The 18,601-nt window shown below is 28.3% G+C and overlaps 1 protein-coding gene and 1 long non-coding RNA gene across 4 annotated transcripts; one reads left to right on the top strand and one right to left on the bottom strand.

Annotated features, from left to right (window-relative positions):
* The first annotated feature begins 299 nt into the window (after window positions 1-299).
* On the top strand, window positions 300-2,721 carry LOC145956435 (uncharacterized). Its single transcript, XR_014432747.1, has 2 exons — window positions 300-962; window positions 2,252-2,721. It is a non-coding gene; the product is annotated as an uncharacterized LOC145956435 (long non-coding RNA).
* A 1,157-nt stretch (window positions 2,722-3,878) lies between these two features.
* Window positions 3,879-13,443, bottom strand: LOC109804016 (cycloartenol synthase). 3 transcript variants are annotated; one of them, XM_029272285.2, is made up of 18 exons: window positions 13,291-13,443; window positions 12,585-12,812; window positions 10,455-10,640; window positions 10,082-10,171; window positions 8,610-8,804; window positions 7,580-7,664; window positions 6,779-6,945; window positions 6,401-6,703; window positions 6,119-6,241; window positions 5,898-6,020; window positions 5,479-5,577; window positions 5,227-5,283; window positions 5,111-5,157; window positions 4,893-5,036; window positions 4,578-4,755; window positions 4,413-4,493; window positions 4,255-4,338; window positions 3,879-4,162 (listed from the first exon to the last, which is right to left on the bottom strand). In XM_029272285.2, exons 2-18 carry the CDS (start codon window positions 12,777-12,779, stop codon window positions 4,022-4,024), a joined length of 2,298 nt encoding a protein of 765 aa, XP_029128118.2. In that variant the 5' UTR covers window positions 12,780-12,812; window positions 13,291-13,443; the 3' UTR covers window positions 3,879-4,021. The 3 variants fall into 3 exon arrangements, with proteins under 3 accessions (XP_029128118.2, XP_020221338.3, XP_029128119.2); XM_020365749.3 differs by having other exon boundaries at window positions 12,585-12,840; window positions 13,291-13,440; XM_029272286.2 differs by having other exon boundaries at window positions 12,585-12,808; window positions 13,291-13,400.
* Window positions 13,444-18,601: the final 5,158 nt, after the last annotated feature.

Genomic DNA, 18,601 nt, shown 5'->3' with positions numbered 1-18,601 from the left:
AGGCATTCTTTTGGTGTGAGGCAGCTACTGCATCATTTGTGAAACTGAAGACTATTGTTACTTTCGGCCTCGGTGTGGGTGTTGTCCTTAGTCAAAATGGTCATCCTATTACATTTTTCTCAAAGAAATTGGCTCCAAGAATGCAATGACAATCAACCTACACCATAGTATTATTCTTATTACTCAAGCGTTGGCCAAATTTATACATTACTTGTCTTGGCCACAAATTTGTTATTAGAACTAATCGAAAGAGCCTTAAAAGCCTCATGCATTAGTCCTTACATACACTAGAGCAATAAGCTTGGCGGCACAAATTCATCGACTATAACTTCACCATAGAATAACAAGCTCGGCAAGGAAAATATTGTTGTCGATGTCTTTTCCAAGTTATTGCTGATGGCTTGGTCTAAGCCTCAATGCCAATTTTTGATTGACTTAAGGAAAGAGATTACCACCAATGAACACTTGAGCAACATCGTTCAGCTCTATCAACAAAATATTGGACCTGACCCAAATTATGTTGTTAAGGAAGGTCTATTATATTGGAAAAGGTTGGTACTACCTTCTTTCAGTCCCCTCATGACAAAATTTTTGTTGGAATATCATAGTTCACCTATTGGAGGACACCCTGGTGTAACAAGAACCCTTGCCAAAGTCATATCCCAATTCTATTGGCCCAATATGCGATTTGATATCAAAGAGTTTGTGCAAACTTGCTCTGTTTGCCAATTCCTCAACAACTTTGGGAGGACATTGCCATGGACTTCATCATAGGTTTACCCCTATCATTTGGTTACACTATCATTTTGGTGGATATGGATCGCTTGCATAAATATGGTCACTTCATGGCTCTCAAATCAGATTACTCCAACAAAGTGTAACTGATGTACTCATGTCTAATGTTGTGAAACTACATGGGGTTCCTAAGTCAATTGTCTCTGATTGAGACAAGGTTTTCACCGGTAAGTTTTGGCAAAACTTATTCCAACTACAGTGCACTACTCTTTCCATGAGCTATGCGTATCATCCACAACCTGATGGTTAGGTTGAAGCTTTAAACAAGTGCCTTAAGATGTAGTTGTAGTGTTTTACTTTTGATAATCTTAAGAATTGGTTCAGAACTTTGTCAGGGTAGAATATTGGTACAATGCCACATTTCAAATGAGTTTAGGCATGACTCGTTTTAAATCCCTTTATGGAAGGGACCATCCAACATTAACAAGGTACAATACTAGTACCATTGATCCTCCAGACCTACAGAAATTGCTAGTCAACTGTGATGTGTTAATATCACAACTAAAACAAAATTTGATGCAGTCTCAGGAAATCATGAAAAGCTTGTTGGGATACAAATAAATCCATATCGATAAAATAAGAGAAGAAATAACAACTTATAAAACACACATATACTCCAATGATAGAGAGATCTTTTGAGTGATGACCAAAAGTAAAATTATGAGGGCTTAAACTCAAAGTGGACAATATCTCATCATTGTGGAATTGTGTGTGAAATAACCTTATAAAAATAATTCTTACAAAATATCCCTTCAAACATATATCATAAAATAATCTCATCAGTGGTATCAGAGCTGCAAGTAGGATTTGGTGACAACCAATAAATTATAACCCTTATAAAGTGATAAGTGATAATGTAATATACAAAGACAGATTCCGCTACATGAAAGGTTAGGTCCCTTGTTTGAAGGACGAATTGTTAGGATACAAACAAGCCTCACATCGATAAAATAAGATAAGAAATAACAGTTTATAAAGCACACATATATTCTAATGATTAAAAGGACTTTTGGGTGATGATCAAAAGTAAAACCATAAGGACTTAGGTCCAAAACGAACAATATCTCATCATTGTGAAGTTGTGTGTGAAATAACCTTATAAAAATAACCCTTATAAAATATCCTCTTATACCATAAAATAACCCCATCAAAGCCCGGTTGACAAGAGGAGAAAGGATGTGAACTTGGAAGTCAGTGACTTAGTCTTGGTTCGGCTGCAACCATATAGGCAATCCTTGACTGCATTGAGAAATAACTAGAAATTAAGCATGAGATACTGTTAGATATCAAATTTATTTAAATTGGTTGTTGAAAATAAGACATATAACTTTTCTTCCAAGTCTTTTTCTTTGTTTAAAACTCAAAATTAGTTAACTTTTAGAAGAATTATAGTTAGTAAATTACTTTATATATTATAACTATTTAGCCCATTAATATTAATAATATTTCTTGTTAGGTGCAATCTTTACTAAGTGGAAAAATCAAGATTTGGGAGAGAAAGACAAACAGAACTTATTTTGAAGGCAAAATAGGAGGGAGAAGCAAAAGAAACAAACCAAATTCCCATCAAAGCATATTAGGTCTGGCGAATATTTTACTTCAAGTTGAATAAATCTCATTTTCACCCAGCAAAATAGATGTGGCTAGGCAATTTCTACCCTGTTATAAAAGGAAACAAATTGAATTATAAAATAGGGACCTTCTCTCTCATTTGGGGACTCTCTCACTCCACACCAAAGCCATCATGTTGAAGATCTCGGAGGCGATTCTAACATTTAGGAACAACACGATGACACTTTTTCTTTCTTCTTCTTCTTCTTTTTTTCTTTGTGAGTTGGATCTCATGGAAATGACTAACTAACCTTTTCTTGTTGGGATTGGATGTAGAAATAGAACTAAAATCATTAATTTTTAAAGGATTTTTTTAATGTGAGTTCTCCTTTTTAAATATGCAAGGAATTGATATTTAAGGGAGGAAACTTAGAATCTCTTTACTAAGGAATTAGTATTGAGTGACTCTAATCTAGATAATATTGTAGGAGAAGAATTAAAATATATATGTCTATTAAAGTTACAAGAAGATGTAGTGGGTGAAATCTAGTCCCAAACATCTTATATATGAATTTCTATAACTTATTTACATGTTCATTTCTTGTTTTATGTTTTATCAATTTGAATTTTTAGTTTAATGAATAAAACTATGAACTTCTATGAATCTATTGTATAAATTTATTTCTTGTTTTTCTAAATTAATTGAGAATCAATCAATCAACCTAGTTCTTGAGGAGACGACTTTACTCACTATTATTACAAGTTGACTCTGGTATGCTTCCTAGAATACACTATATTCCATGCTTCTCAACTCAAACCATTCAAGGTTTCTACTAATGACCCTTACCTACCACTACCATTATTAACTTCCAAAGTGGGGCCTATATTACAACCAACTGCAGTATTAGCCAGTAGAACTATACCGAAAGGCAGCTTGCAAGTCCCTCAAGTCTTATTTCAGTGGACAAATGCTACTACAGATGAGACCACTTGGGAGGACATACTAGATATGCAATTGACGTATCCTAATTTCCACCTTGGGGACAGTGTTGCTTTTAAAAGTGAAGGTATTGTACCGAGTAAAAAGGACAAAAGTGTTGACTATGTAGAAGCGCATGGAAAAAGACAGCTTGCTCAAGAGTTTCTTAAGGATTCAGTGAGAAGAGGCCAAAGGAATTGTGTAACAAACATGAGGCTCAAGGATTATGTGTGAGCACATGTATATGAGAGAGTGGAGAATTGGGGAGGGGGGGAGCAGAAATTGAAGAATTTAGAATCCTTCTTCTCTGGTTGTACCTTTCCTCTATCACCTAAAATTCTACTTTCTATTGTAGTGTTTATTTTACCGATTGTACTATTCCTTCAGAAACCATGCTTTGGAAGTTGAATTGTTGAATTTAATGATTCAATAAAGCAATACACTACACTTCATTCATATTACTTATCTCTCCTTATAAATTTCAGTAATAGATCATTACAATGAGGTTCCACATTATCATTGTCAAGTTTTTTAGGGCGATAATAACGAGGAATTTTTGTAACACAAATTGCAATTTTCCATCATTGCTTTATTTAATACAAACTTTCAAACCTTTACAGGTAGTTTTGCATCTAATTGCAAATTAATTACATACAAAAACAGAAAATAAAACTCTTAGGACTTATTTTTACATGATTATTTTGCTGTTGCTCTTGAACCTTGGTTAGTAGATAGCAGTACGCGAGTTCGATATTCTCCAAGAGCCCATATGGGAAAGATGTTTCTATATGCAGAGTAACTGATAGCACAATTCTTGTTGAACACTCCCATGATTTCCTACAGTGATAGACAGAGTGATTTATCATTAATGGTTGCTAAAACTTAAACTTGTCCATTCGTAATTTTACAGGTTGTTACTTGTTACCTACCTGTTGAGGAAACTCCCCGTTTTCCATTTGTGAATTGATCAAAACCTTTGCCGCACGATGCAATGGGGCTGGATCTCTTTGGGCCTATATACCATAAAATAGATAAATAATTACCTTCTAAGAATTATGATTCTAAAAGAATAGGTTCTTTGCTATACCTGTCCTGCTTCTATAAGTGCCAGCATAGCCCATGCAGTGTTCACTATATGAGATTTGTTTCCCTCCAAATTTGTGTATACCTGTGTTAGTTGTACTTGTACCATTAACTAGTGTTGTAAAAAGTTATTATGCTATGCTGAAAGGGCAAAATAGTTGCATGTTACCTTCTTTTGGCATGAAATATAGCTCTCTCCCCACCCACCATCAAGTTGCTGTTTGGAAAGCAAAAAATCACATGCTCTTCTCATGCTGTGGCTATATTCGTACCTCTTACTCGCAGCTATAAGCCCCTTTATCCCAAACCATGTTCCGTAGGTGTAGCAGATTCCCCATGACCCATACCTAGTTAATTCATTACATATATTTATAAGTTTTGTCTCTACAATAATGTACTATATAAATAAAAGTCTCGAGAAAATTGCATGAAACAAATATGAGTTAATATTCAATGCTTTAAAGTTTAAACAAATCAGACAAACCACGAGCCATCGGATAACTGCATGCTTTCAATATAGTTCACTGCCTCAGTAATACAAGTTTCTATTTCTTTCCTTTTGTGCCCTGGGTATCGTTCTGTGAATAAGGCAAGACCTTGAATCACTGCTGATGTGCATTCTACGTACCTATAATAAAATTATGGACTCATGATTCTAAACAATAGCATATAAAAAAATTCAAGAAAATTTGCCAGACGTACTGATAATCGATCATGACATCTTCAAATGTTTCAGTTGGATTTATTTTCTGTGACAGAAACCATGAGTGTTAAAAAATTGAATCTACCTCCCTTATTTAAGATAAAATAAGTTTTACCTCCAGCCATGCATAAGATCTTGTGAGCTCATAGGATGCAAATCCGCCGTTTTTATTCTGTAATATTATGCAAAACAATATGATTAAGCCATGATGCTCAAGTTCTAAATTTGAGATTTTAAATTGTGATTGCAGGCCCAATTGTTTCCCTTGTCACCAACTCACTGCCATCTAAAAATTCTCCTGACCCTTCAAACTTTCCCCTGAATCTAATAAGTCATGAAAGAGAAATCTTTAGTGGGTAGTGAGTACCTGCATGGATAAAATCAAATTAACAGCATCATATAGCTGTTCTGTTTCCACTGCTTTTCCAACAGTCTCAAATGGCAAGTTTGATAACAAAATGGCTGCCTGAAAATAATATGAACAGGTTAAACAGTATGATTAATTTCATATAAACAATTATTTAAAAAACTATTAGCATACTTTGAATATGATTCCAAAGTTCTACCATCATCTAATTAATTTTATTCTAGCATATAAATCACTATGATTATGGTTCATTTACTTTCCAAAATTATAGGTCAGCACGAACTTCGATCAAAATAGTAAATTATAGATCAATGAAATCTAGCATTCGCAATGCTATGTTTTTTTCTTAATTGAACTGACATTAATGTTTGACAAATTGAGATTTTATTGAAATTAATGGCAACCCCGTTCATGATCACCTTCAAGCCTTCTGCAGTGCAATCTGAGACAGGCCAACCATTGTCTGCAGTTGAGAAAGGCCAACCACCTTTAGAAATGTGGCGATACCAGTAACTTGGATTGCCAGAGCTGTTTGCTGTAATCTTCAAAGTCAAACCCAAACCCCATGTATTTATCATAATCAGTATTTCATAGTCTTGGTTTCTTCCACAACGTACAACTTTAAGTCAATATACAATACCTGTGAGCATCTTATGAAATTATTTGCTTTCTTAAGCATTGGACCATATTCATCCTCAAGATCGGTAGCTAAGATTGCTTGAACAGATAATGCCACATCCCAAAATTGAGAACCACTATATCCCTGACATTGAATTACCTTCATCAGAATTTTCAGGATCTAAATTCAAATTAATGTACATGCATTTGTGAAGTTTTGTAGACGAAGATAATTTATATTTCCCATCAAAACTTAAATACCATATTGGTGACAGAAAGAATATAATTGGTGTAGAAGTAGAACCTGCATTTTCATTCCATCCTCAGCCACCCAGAGATAGTCTTTGATTCTTGAAATGTGACACTTAAATGCCTGAGAATTGGGGTTCTCTAACCAACAACAAACCATGTTTAATACCTTACTAACGGGACCAATGCAGATATAGTTGGTGTTTTCATCCTCATAGTGTATATGCTGCATTACATGATGGAGTGCTTTCCGCCTTAGCTTGGAGCATGGCCAGTGCTCGAGAAGAGGTTCCCCAACATTGTGAAGAAAACCCCATAAAATATTTTGGATCATTGGGCATTCATGGTATAAATCTTCCTGCAATGATTTGTTATTATAATTTATTTTAAGTCAACTATGCTTCTTAAGAGGAAGAAAAACACGTGCACACACCTTGGCACATAAATTTGGAGCCTCATTCCAGTCTTGTAGATGATAGGGAAGGGTATAGAGCTCTTTTCTGAGGGACAAAACAATTGCGTTGATAGGACCCACAAATCTTCTACCATATAAATACGACATTGGCAGATATACTAATCGGCAGTGACACCACATCCTTCCTGCAATTAAGACCATGTCAACTTTCTCTATACTATCATCATAGATGTCCCGCAATCGATTCGGGAATAATTTCTCTAGAAGAATAGAGATTATAAAAATATTTATGTCTATCGCAACAAAATTTTCTCTGTACATAATTATCTAATATAATTTTTGACATTATATAAATAATAAAGAACAAAGTTTTTTATAAATAATAAAAATAAACTAACCAAACTTTTTTTTCCCTTTACATCTCTTCTCATCCAAATAATTAAGAACTACATTTTCTCTCACTTCTTACTTATATATTTCTATCTTCTCAAAATCATTTTAACAAACATACCATTAATTCAGTTATATATTCGTAAAAAGTGTGATCGAGTATAGTAATTAGTAATTTTTTGTTATTTAGATTCGAGTTAATCACCTAATGTAAAAATAAATTTTTTTTACACTGACAATCAATTATATTTTTTAATTGTATAATGTTATTATAAATACATTTATTTTAACAGAAACATGATATAACTAAAAGATATAATTAGTTGTTAGTATAAATTTTTTTTTATACTAATAGTGTATAAGTGATTAACTCTTTAAATTCGTATTCATGATGAAGGTAGTCTGAGAGGGGGGAAACTAAAATTCAACCTGGATGAAAAGGTATAAAGTAGGGAAGTAACCATATCTCTGGCGGAATTGGCTTCATACCACTCCATTCGTATACACCAAGCACCTATATTCCAATTAATAATAAGTATTCATTATACACTGACATGCCAGTTTATATACCACTTGCCATAATCAAAACCTTATCATACATACACAGATGAAGTTTTTCATCACAAGTACTTTTAGAAGGTAATCTTAATTGAATTAATACAGTAACTGAGATTTGTGATTCTAGGTCGTGAAAATTAATTCAAATCGAGTGGGTCCCATGATTATATAATCAAGGATTGAAGGTAAGTAAAATTTTTTAGGAGAATTTCTACACTACCCTCACAATATTATAGAGTTTTGATACTGTAGGTTGAACTTGTGTCATGTCATTGTTTTGTATTTTAATTCTGAAATTATTATAAATTTTAATTTAGTCTTTAGTTAATAAATTAATTTTTTTTAAGTTTAGAGACTACAAAGTGCAAACCCAAGCCTGATGAAGGGCATACAACTTGATTGCTTGAGATAAATAGAAACTATAATAAAGACTAGATTGCTTGAGATAAAAATAAAAAAATAAAATTTGGTTGATTGAGGAAAGAAAAGAGATTCAAAACCGATAATCCCATAACTCTAAACTTCACTTTCTTGGTTTGTATTTCCAAATGATGCATCTAGTGAGTTTCTGATAACTTGGATAGAAAATAACTGATAATTAATTTTTAATTTGAAATATGTAATGATAAGAATTCTTAGCAAATTATAACAAAAACTTAAATAAAATTAAATAAAATGTTAAAAAAATTGACATGACATTATTAATTAACAGGTGTTTAACTTATTGATCCATATAAGAAAAGATATCAAAATCATTCAATTTGTTAATGTACGGTAACAACTCATTTTTTTTAATTATTAGATAAAGTTTATATATGTTACTTTAGATTTATGCATATTTTTATTTAATATATTGTTGTGTTTTTATTATTATTTATTATTAAAACAAGGACTTAATTACCGAAAGCCAGAGTTTGCCCCAGGAAGGAGTGTAAATGACCCCGCCACGATGAAGAATCCATGTCCTTGCTTTCTGCATGGCGCCTTCTCCACCGTCGATATCTTCTCCAAGCAATCTCAACGTCACATAATTCAGAGCTGTGCAAAACATTGTGCTGGGACCTTCTATATGCAATCCCCACCCTCCATCTTCGTTCTGCATGTTGACAACTCAATACTATATAACATGACAAGAATACGCGTGATTGAATTTTTAATATTGGTTTCTCCTTCCTAGTCAATCATTTTATAAATACTATGAAGAAAGAATCACGTGTCCTAAATAATTTTTTTTAAAGTAAAATAGATAAAAAAAGAGAGAGTTAATAGTGTAAATTATAATTTTAAAAATTGGACCGGTAATCAAATCGGTTAGGACATTAGATTAGTGGATCAAATGTTGGACCGGTAGGTTACTAATTGAACCGCATGACCCGATTTTTATTAATTTCTCTAAAAAAAATATTCATGTTAAACATATTTTATACTTATAAATTTCAATAAATTCATATCCTATCTTAAATTTCAATTTTTATCTTATTAAAAAAAATATTTTGAATAAAAAAATATATAAAAAATATTTAATTTTTTTTTGTTGAACCGGTTTGATCCACCAGTTCAACCTACTGGTTCACTGGTTGAATCAGGAAACTGACCGATTCACTCTAATTTAAAACGAGTCGAATGCATAATCGATCCAACTCAAGATTCAAACCGACAAGACCACCGGTTCCCGGTTCAACCGATCTAACCAGCTGATACGATCCAATTTTTAAAACACTAGTGTAAATAGTTATATAGAGTTAATCAATGATAAGTAATAAAAATTTCTATATGTTTTTTAATAATTAAAAGTACAATCGTTCATAAATTATGGAAATGAAAAATAATTATAAAAATAAATATTTTCTTTATATATTAATGATTATGTTCCCATAAAAAATGATTATGTTATAAATATTCTATTCCCATAAAAAAAAATTAGATACACATTTTAAATTTAATGATTATGTCCATACAATCAACCATTCATATAATTTTTTAGTTATTTATTTCAAAAGCGAAAAGTCAACAAATTTATTATGATATGATTTTGTAAAATTATTTTACATTATAGATGGAAAATGTATTTTCTTATATATTTTTAATATAATTTTTTTTTTACATTGTTAATTGATTTGATATAATTTTTGGAATGATTATTACTAGAGACAACAAATTTATCATGAACTATGATTTGTAGTTGGATGATAAAGTGTAACAAAAATTAGTCATATTTTTTCCCCTCTTGTTCTAAACCACAAGTATATTGATGCTAATTTAGTCACAGCTGAGTGACTGAAAAGGATACAAAGTTACAAAACATATATTGATAATATAGTGTCATATAAAATACTAATGTCACAACTATTGGATGCTAATTTATGTATATACCTGGTGATTGAACAGATAGCGCCGCATCTCGCTTTGATGTTGCGGGGTCAAGACTGCATTAAGGACCCCAGTCACCGACAACCCAATCACCTACACATAAACATAATTTGGTCCCCAAATTAATTTATTATTATTTGTTAATAGCCAGCATTGACAGGTATATATAAACAAAGTTATCGTCACATAATATGTAAACTTATTTTGGATCCGTACATTGGAGAATATAAAAATTTGATGATCCCATCATACCACGTTATTAAATTTATGAAAGCTAACAAACATTTCGTCACTATATATTTTTATTAATAGAGGCCTTTGTTCAATTGAGATTTTTATAATACATAAGAAAATTGATTACAGTTGCGAATGTTACCAAGGCAGAGAGAAGAAACAAAGGGCCGCCATAGTCACCAGGCCAGAAACCATCATCGGCTTGCAGGGCTGAGTAAGATCTTAAGGCTCTTTTCAATATGCTTCCCACAATTTCCTCGTTTATGTCTTCCTCGCTTTCTATTTTTATCTTTTTCTCTTTCGTTTTTAAGCCTTTTTCCCTTTCAAACTACCAAACATGTATAATAATTAATTAGCACCCATATATGTGAACAACATCCAAAACAAAGGAAAAAACAAAACTGCCTAACGAGACTCTATTATATGGCGTGAAGTTGAATAATTGGATAATTTAAATTTTAAAGCCAAGAGAATCAAGATCACATATATGGAGATCATTGGTAATCAAAGTAAATCACGATTATTGGATCTAACCAAAAAAGTACATCGGATCAATTTCAAGAATTGGAGGATTCAAATTCCATACAAAATAATTACATTGCTTTCAATTTTTTTTATCCCATCTAAGTTAAATTAATTAAAATTGATGTCCATTAGTTTGACTATCAAATTTACACATTTAATTAAAATCAATGTTGATTAGTTTGACTATCAAATTTACACATTTAAAATCTAAATCAATTCAAATTAAAATCAAATTTATTATTATTTTTATTTAATTAATAATTAATATGTAAATGTCATTTTAATTATTTTGAAAAAAAATTGTGTTATAATACATAAAAAAATTCCATCCCTTTTCTCAAATACTTAAATAAATTAAGAGAAATTATATTTCAATATATTGACCGGTACATTTGAAATCTTTAAGTAAATTAAGAAAAGAAATTAAGAGTAACTATATTACAAATTAATCAATCTAATTAACTTTTGACAATATATCAATCTAGTTAATGTTAAAAAGTCTATTTATTTTAAGAAAAAAATATTTTAATTTTTAAAAAATTATTGGGTATTCAATGACCTAAATCAAATCAATTTGATCAATACTAGATTAATTTGATTCGGGTTTAAAAAAATATAAAATTTAAATAAATTTAATTTAATTTGTTTAAATTAGATTTTCACTTAAATTCAAACTAATTCGACCCATAAAAAAAACTAAAATTAAAGAATATATGTAATATGTGAATTTTTTTAAAGGTCAATCAGTGATTTTTAACCTTAATTATTTATGTATGATCGTATATATAGTTTAAATTTATTTTTTATGATCGTATATATGGTTTAAATTTATTTTTTTCACCCCTTTTATTCAAGTACCCCTCTTACGCTATACATATATATAGCATATAACTAAGACCAATTTTCATTTTTAAAAATGTGAAAACTATAAATTTGAACTTAAAACAATTATACGTTACATAAACAAAATTAAAAATTAAGTAGTGGTAACATGACTACTTAAAAAAAGTTATGTGATATTTTTTAATCTCAAACATTCTAATATGATAATACTATATTTATCATTTTTATTTCTCATTTGATAAAGTCCTTAAAAATTTTCTTAAATAATAACTCTATCTAATAATAATGATTATTAAATGTGATGATAATAACAACAATGATTACAATAATATTAAAAATTGTGACAATAATAATGATAATAATAATAATACTTATGATTCTAACACTATTATTATTTAAGAAATTTTAAGCGAGTCTTTTAATTAATTTAAACTTTATATTTTAATTTAAGAAAAATATTTTTGAATGATACATTGGTTAATTAAAGAATGAGAAAGGATTAATTTACTCTAAGAGTGAGTTTACCTACACTTATCTTACTCAATAATTCATGTTCTATATTAAATTTCTACGATCTAACTGTTAAATTAAAAATTCTTGATGCATAGTTTAAGTCCGTAAAATTTAAAAAATTTTAAAATTATTTAATATTTTGTTTCATTAATTTAAATTAATGTATAAAATATTTTTATTGTTATCCGTTAATTTGAATTAATGAAACAAAGTATTGAATAATTTTTAAATTTTTAAAAATTATACTAATTTAATTTATGCATTAAAAAAATTAATTTAATAATTAAATAATTAAAATTTAATATAAAATATAAATTATTGAGTGAAATAAGTATAATTAAGGTTATTCTTCAAACAAGGACATCCTCCTCTTAAAAAGAATTATATGTACCTGGAGTCTCATTAAGAGATCGGAACTGTGCTTATATTTGAAGCGGTTAGTGTTAAATTGTTGACGAAGTTGATCCACCTGAGCTCTGTCTTGCTGGTTTCCAAGATGTGGATCAAACTCCCAGAACTGTCTTCCCATATGGTTATTCATGCTGCACTCCTCCTCTTTGCTTTCTGAAAGCTTCAACTTCCACATCCTCGATCACTATCCCTTCTTCTCTTTGACTTTCTAACAATAAATTAATACTGTAACTGGCCTGGTAAGAGTCAAACATGCAAGCCAAATGTCATGAAAATATTTGGTCTAACTACATCTTCACTTTGAGTTTCAGAATATATTCCAAGACGTACAACTTGGGAGATCGTAAACATAGACAAGTGAATTGGACGAATAATGATAAAAATTGATATACCTTACTGTTTAAGGAATTAATGTTGACTTATAGGTGTTCTCTCTATTCAAAGTGGGAAGGAATATTTAAAATAAAATACATGTTCTAATTAAATTAAGCTGTGTTGTTGATGTGATTATGGGATTGTATCCAGTAGTCTAGACAAAAAAACGGAACGAAGCAAAATAGCATGCAACATTGAAGAAGAAAAAGGAAAAAGAAAAGGAACGTGTTTATTTGTTTTTATCGTCCAACACAATTTTTCTTTTTCTTTTGCATCGGAAGCAAATAATTCACAACTAGCTCGTTGCTTACCTTATCGATCAACTGCGTTTCTTTCCTGGCTGCTATATAACCCTTTTCTGATTCTTTTTGCATGCCTAGTTTGGTTCAAAATCGGTTTTTATAGGCAACTGGGTTAATTTGTTTAATCAATTTTAATGTCACCACTTGCCTTGCTCATTCGCAGTGACTATATATGGAGACAAACTCAGCCAGCATGAGAAGAGACTCAAAACAATATTATTAATATTAGTAGAGTTTTCTACTTCTTTTTATTTTTATTAAAAAAAATTGAGCACAATTATGAATTAATTATGTGAGAGACGATGAATGTCTTACAGTGAAATAAAAAACAGACTAAAAAATAAAAATATAAATAAAGTAAAAATAAAAATAAAAGAAGACAATTGTGTGAGTAGTGAGAAATTTTCATTTACAAAAAATATATATAATGTGAGATTTTTTTAAAATATTAAAAAACTAAACATAAACAAGTTAGGTGGAAATAAATGGTTTTTTTTTTTTGAAAAAATTAAAGAATAACAAAATGATTCCAATTAAAAATGAAGAAAAAAAACAATTAGGGAAGGAGATATCCCATTTATTTATTGTTATAGATTTTGAAGGACAAGGTTTAATTCCAACATGATAACAAAAAGCTTATCTCTAATTTTTATTATTTAATAAAATTGTATGTGTAATAATATATTGTTAAAATATAAGAACAAATTGATAAGTAATATAGTGGGAAGTTTGTTCTAATTTAAAGTGTGGAGACATAGTTTGATTTTTCCTTCTACCAATAGGCTTGTATTTAAAATTTTAGTATTTTAAAAATCAGTTTTAAAACCAAACCAGTTCCTTAGGTTGTCAATTTTAAAAATCTGGGGCTCAATCTTATTAATTAGATTTGGTTTGATTGCATAAATTATTTAAAAATAAAATAAAATTGCACTACATATTGTTACTATACTCTCTCTCTCTCTAAACTATATCATAAAAGTGGTCTCTTTTCGATAAGAAAGAGCAATGACTCCTTTTAAAATCCTTAAAGATTATTGAAAGATAAGACTTAACACTTTAGACAATGAAGGATATATATCTTATTTGAATCTTTAAATAATAATATATGACATTCATAATTCATTAGATAAAAACACGTGATCAATCCTTCAAATTTATAAGGGGAGTATGACAAGAAGAATAAGGGAAACATTTTTAAGATTGAATTCAAATATGTCATTGAGATAGAAAAAATTGGAGATTTAAAAAGGTTAATAATTTTTTATTAAATGTTTAATACATTATTTTGTACTTGAACTTTTTTGAAATTTTCAATTTGATCCCTAAATTAAAAAATGTAATTAAATCCTTTATTTTTTTATTATATTTTTGTACTTTAGTTTTTATGATTAAACATCTGTTTACAATCTATACAATTTCACAAAATATTCTTGATATATATGTTGATGATGACACAAATTAAATAATTATCTAATATAGTTGTCCAAATGTGTGGATGTTAAGAATATTTTTATGAAATTTCATAAATTGTAAATGAGTTTCTAACTATAAGGTTTAAATTACAAAAAAATAACAATTAAAGGACCTGATAACAAAAATTATTAGTTTAAAAATCTAATTAAAATTTTTTTAAAAATTCAAAGACTAAATGATGTATTAAATTTTAATTAAGGTTTCATTTGGCCCAACATTTTTTCAACTTATTTTTTTCTTAAAAGAAAAAAGTCAGGCCAAATACTTTTTTGTAAAAAGCTCTAAAATAATTAGGCTAATTATTTTTTATAGTGGAAATATTGAAAACCTGCAACTTTTGATTAAGCTAGTAGGAACAACTTTTTATGGCTTAGACGGAGAGTATTTATATAATATTTAGACGGAGATAGAAAATAAGCTAGTAAGACTACAAATCAATGTTAATAAAGGATATTTTATTTTTACCCGTCAATATTTACAAATACTCTATCATTGCACTGATAACGGATTACTCTCATTTCATCATTTTTTTAATAAATAAAAGCAAGACATGGAGTGTCTCATTTTCTCCATAATATATAATTTATATTTAAATATATTTTTAATTTTTTGTAAAATTATTTTCTGCATAATATATAATTTAATTTAATAAATTTTTAATTTTTGTAAAATAAATAATTTTGATCTTGATCTTGTAATTTTTTTTATTCTTTTAAAATACATAAATATTATTTTTAGTCTTTATAAAATGAATAAATTTTGATTTTAATTCCTGTAAAATATTTTTCTTTGATTTTTGTCCTTCTAAAATCTAAAATTTATTTTTAATTCATAATGATCATTTTAAGATAGATAAATAACACTCATTTTAAAGATATGTAAAATTCTTTATAAATGTTAAAAATCAATATGATATTAATAATGGTTGTAAGTAACACAACATAGTTACTTAACCTTTTAATATATAAAAAGTAGTTAAAATTATCACATAAAAATAAGGGACTAGAAATAATAATTTTATAAAAATAAAAATAAAAATAAAAAATTTACAAAAATCAAAACTTATTGATTTTTTAAAGACTAAAAATATATTTAATTTTATAATTTATAAATATCTATAACTATTAATAATAAACAAAGTAAGTAATAATCTATAACTCTTAATAAAAAAAACACTTCTTTTTGGAGAGAATCTTGGTGTACTTCAACACCTTTTTGTGATCGGTATAGTAGGCTATTTACTATTACTACTACTAAGGACATTTCAGTTTCAAATATGTTTGTTCGTAGAGAATGTGAATTTGGGTGGAATTTAGAGTTGGAGAAGGCCATTATTTGAGTGGGAGTTATCATAATTGTCCTTGCTATTGCTAGATCTGAGTATGATTCGACTTCATGATAATATTGATGATACTTGGCGTCGGAAAGCTGACTCTTAAGGTTTTTATTTTGTCAAATCAGCTTATCATGCCATTATAAATGACTCTATATATGCAGAGATACCTTTGCATAAGTTTATTTGGTGCAGACTAGTTCCCTCTAAGGTCTCTTGTTTGCTTAGAGGGTGATGCTTGATAGAATTCCTTCAAAGGTAAATCTTGTTAAGAGGAATGTTATCCCAAATTCTGTTGTTGGGTGTGTGGTGTACACATCAGGTGGAGACTGCTTCACATATTATGTTTGAGTGTTATTTTGCCTACAATATATGGATGCTTTATTTGGAATGGTGTGGTTTTTCTTATGTTTTGCCAAATACATACACTGGCCATTTTGCACAATTTTTGGGGTTGCCCAATTGTAACCCAAACATGAGATATAAATGGTCTGTGATATGGTTGACTATCCTCTGGAGCTTATGGCTAGCAAGGAATGCAGTTGTTTTTTACGATAAGATTTTTTCTACAACAGATCTGCTTGAACTGATAAAGCTTCGCTCCTAGAAATGGTTAAAGGCTAAAGACCACAACTTTTGCTATCAAATCTCTTCTTGGTCTACACAACCATGTGCATGTCTTAATTTTTTAAGATGAGCTTGCTACCTGTTGTGATTGTTGTTTCGTGAAGGGGTGCCTGTTATTTTGGTTATAATTTGCAAACTCTGGTTCCTTGTTCGGCATCATAAGTTTTGGCTGGTGGTTTTTTTAATTGTCATTATCTCCACGCCATGTGCTACAAGTTTGTTGCATCTAGTTTTAGTGTATCACAAGTATTGAATTGTTAGTTATTAGCTGTTGAAGTTTTAGTAAATTTCTTTGTAATTAGCTTAAATATTCATTCAGAAATATGGTTTGTTTTAGTGGTTTATGTTTGGTGAATTGGTGATTTATTACCAATTTACTCTGCTATGTTTTAGCTTTGTATAGATTAGAGTACCCCTTATACTCATTTTTTAATATTATTCACTTTTACCTAACAAAAAAAAAACTCTAATAAAAGAAATATGTTATTTTAGTATCAGATTTCTAAATTCTTTTACCTCTCAATATTTACAACTACTCTACTATGATACGGTTAACTGATTATTTTCATTTCATGGTTTTTTTTTTAAGTAATAGCGAAGTGCGAAATACTTATTTTTTCAAGTATATATAAAAGAAATAAAATTAATTAGTTTTAATTAATATAATAATTTAAAATTTAAAGTTTATTTTCAAAATATTTAAATATAATTAAATTATGTTAATGTGAATTATATTTAACGATACTGCTTATAAATCAAAGAATAAATTTATAATAAATTAAATATATAAAATGAAATTATTAATTAATACAGTTTAAAATAAATATATCTTTTTATATTATAACCAAAATAATATTCTTATTTTCTTTTATATAGGTCGAGACAGTAAATTATAATTTCTAGGACTATTTGATAATTTACGAAATTGCGTCTCAAGTTGACAAAATTATTTGGATTAAAATTAAGTAAGTAGATTATTTTGTGATGTACTAATTGCCCAGTCCAGCTAAGTTATGTTTTTGGAGTGAATATCTTATAAAGTAAAATAGCAAAGTATGTTTAAAGTAATAAAATTATTTATATAACATTTAAAATATAAAATTTGTCACACCGATTTTATTGTTTATATGCATTCATTATTTTCATTTCATTTATGTAAAATATAGGTTAAATTATATTTTTATTTTTATTAATTCGTAATTTTGATTTTTTTATTTTAGAATATAGATATTTAACCTTTTTAATTTTAAAAATATAAAATTTAATCTTTAGATTAAATAGATATTTATTAATCATTAAATTTTAATATTTATTTATAGTTAAGTGATGTAATATTCAATAACATACATTTAGAATATAAAAAAAATAAACAAATATATGTAAATAAGATTTTTATTTATAAAATAATTATCAATTAATTCTAAAAATAGATATAAATAAAGATTTTTTATATTTTATTTTTTAGTTTTTATTTTTATATCACATCATTAAATATCATATCTCTTGAGTGATGACAAATCATCATATAAAGTCAAAATTTAATAATTTAATAATATAAAATTGACATTAAGATTAAAATTTTGTTTTTTTTTAAATAAAAGGATAAAATATCTCTATTTTAAAATAAAAATACTAAAATTATGGATCAACAAAATTAAAGAAATTAAAAATGTTAATTATTCTAAAATATAACTCTAATTATTCTCATAGAATTTGACTCGTTTCCAATACTAACATACAATGTTCATTTTCTTTTAATTAAAACAAAAAAAAATATTTATATAATTTTTTATCTAATTCAGTTTTTATTTATCATAATTATTTATAAATTAAAGTTTAATATTTTTAAAAAATTACTAATAAATAAAATAATTTAATACTATAATA

Source organism: Cajanus cajan, chromosome 1 (genome assembly GCF_000230855.2).
Source record: "Cajanus cajan strain Asha chromosome 1, NIPB_CcT2T_4, whole genome shotgun sequence".
In the NCBI taxonomy this organism is placed as follows: Eukaryota; Viridiplantae; Streptophyta; class Magnoliopsida; order Fabales; family Fabaceae; genus Cajanus; species Cajanus cajan.
The sequence above is the reverse complement of the archived record's forward strand: the minus strand, read 5'-3'. Positions and strand labels throughout refer to the sequence as shown.

What these genes read in the sequence shown, in the direction of transcription:
- LOC109804016 (XM_029272285.2), bottom strand. Translation starts at nt 12,779, where the DNA reads ATGTGGAAGTTGAAGCTTTCAGAAAGCAAAGAGGAGGAGTGCAGCATG. An exon ending in CTCCAAATTTATGTGCCAAG is followed by an intron (nt 6,704 to 6,778) that starts GTGTGTGCACGT and finishes AAATCATTGCAG; the next exon opens with GAAGATTTATACCATGAATG. An exon ending in ATTTCATAAGATGCTCACAG is followed by an intron (nt 6,021 to 6,118) that starts GTATTGTATATT and finishes TTGACTTTGAAG; the next exon opens with ATTACAGCAAACAGCTCTGG.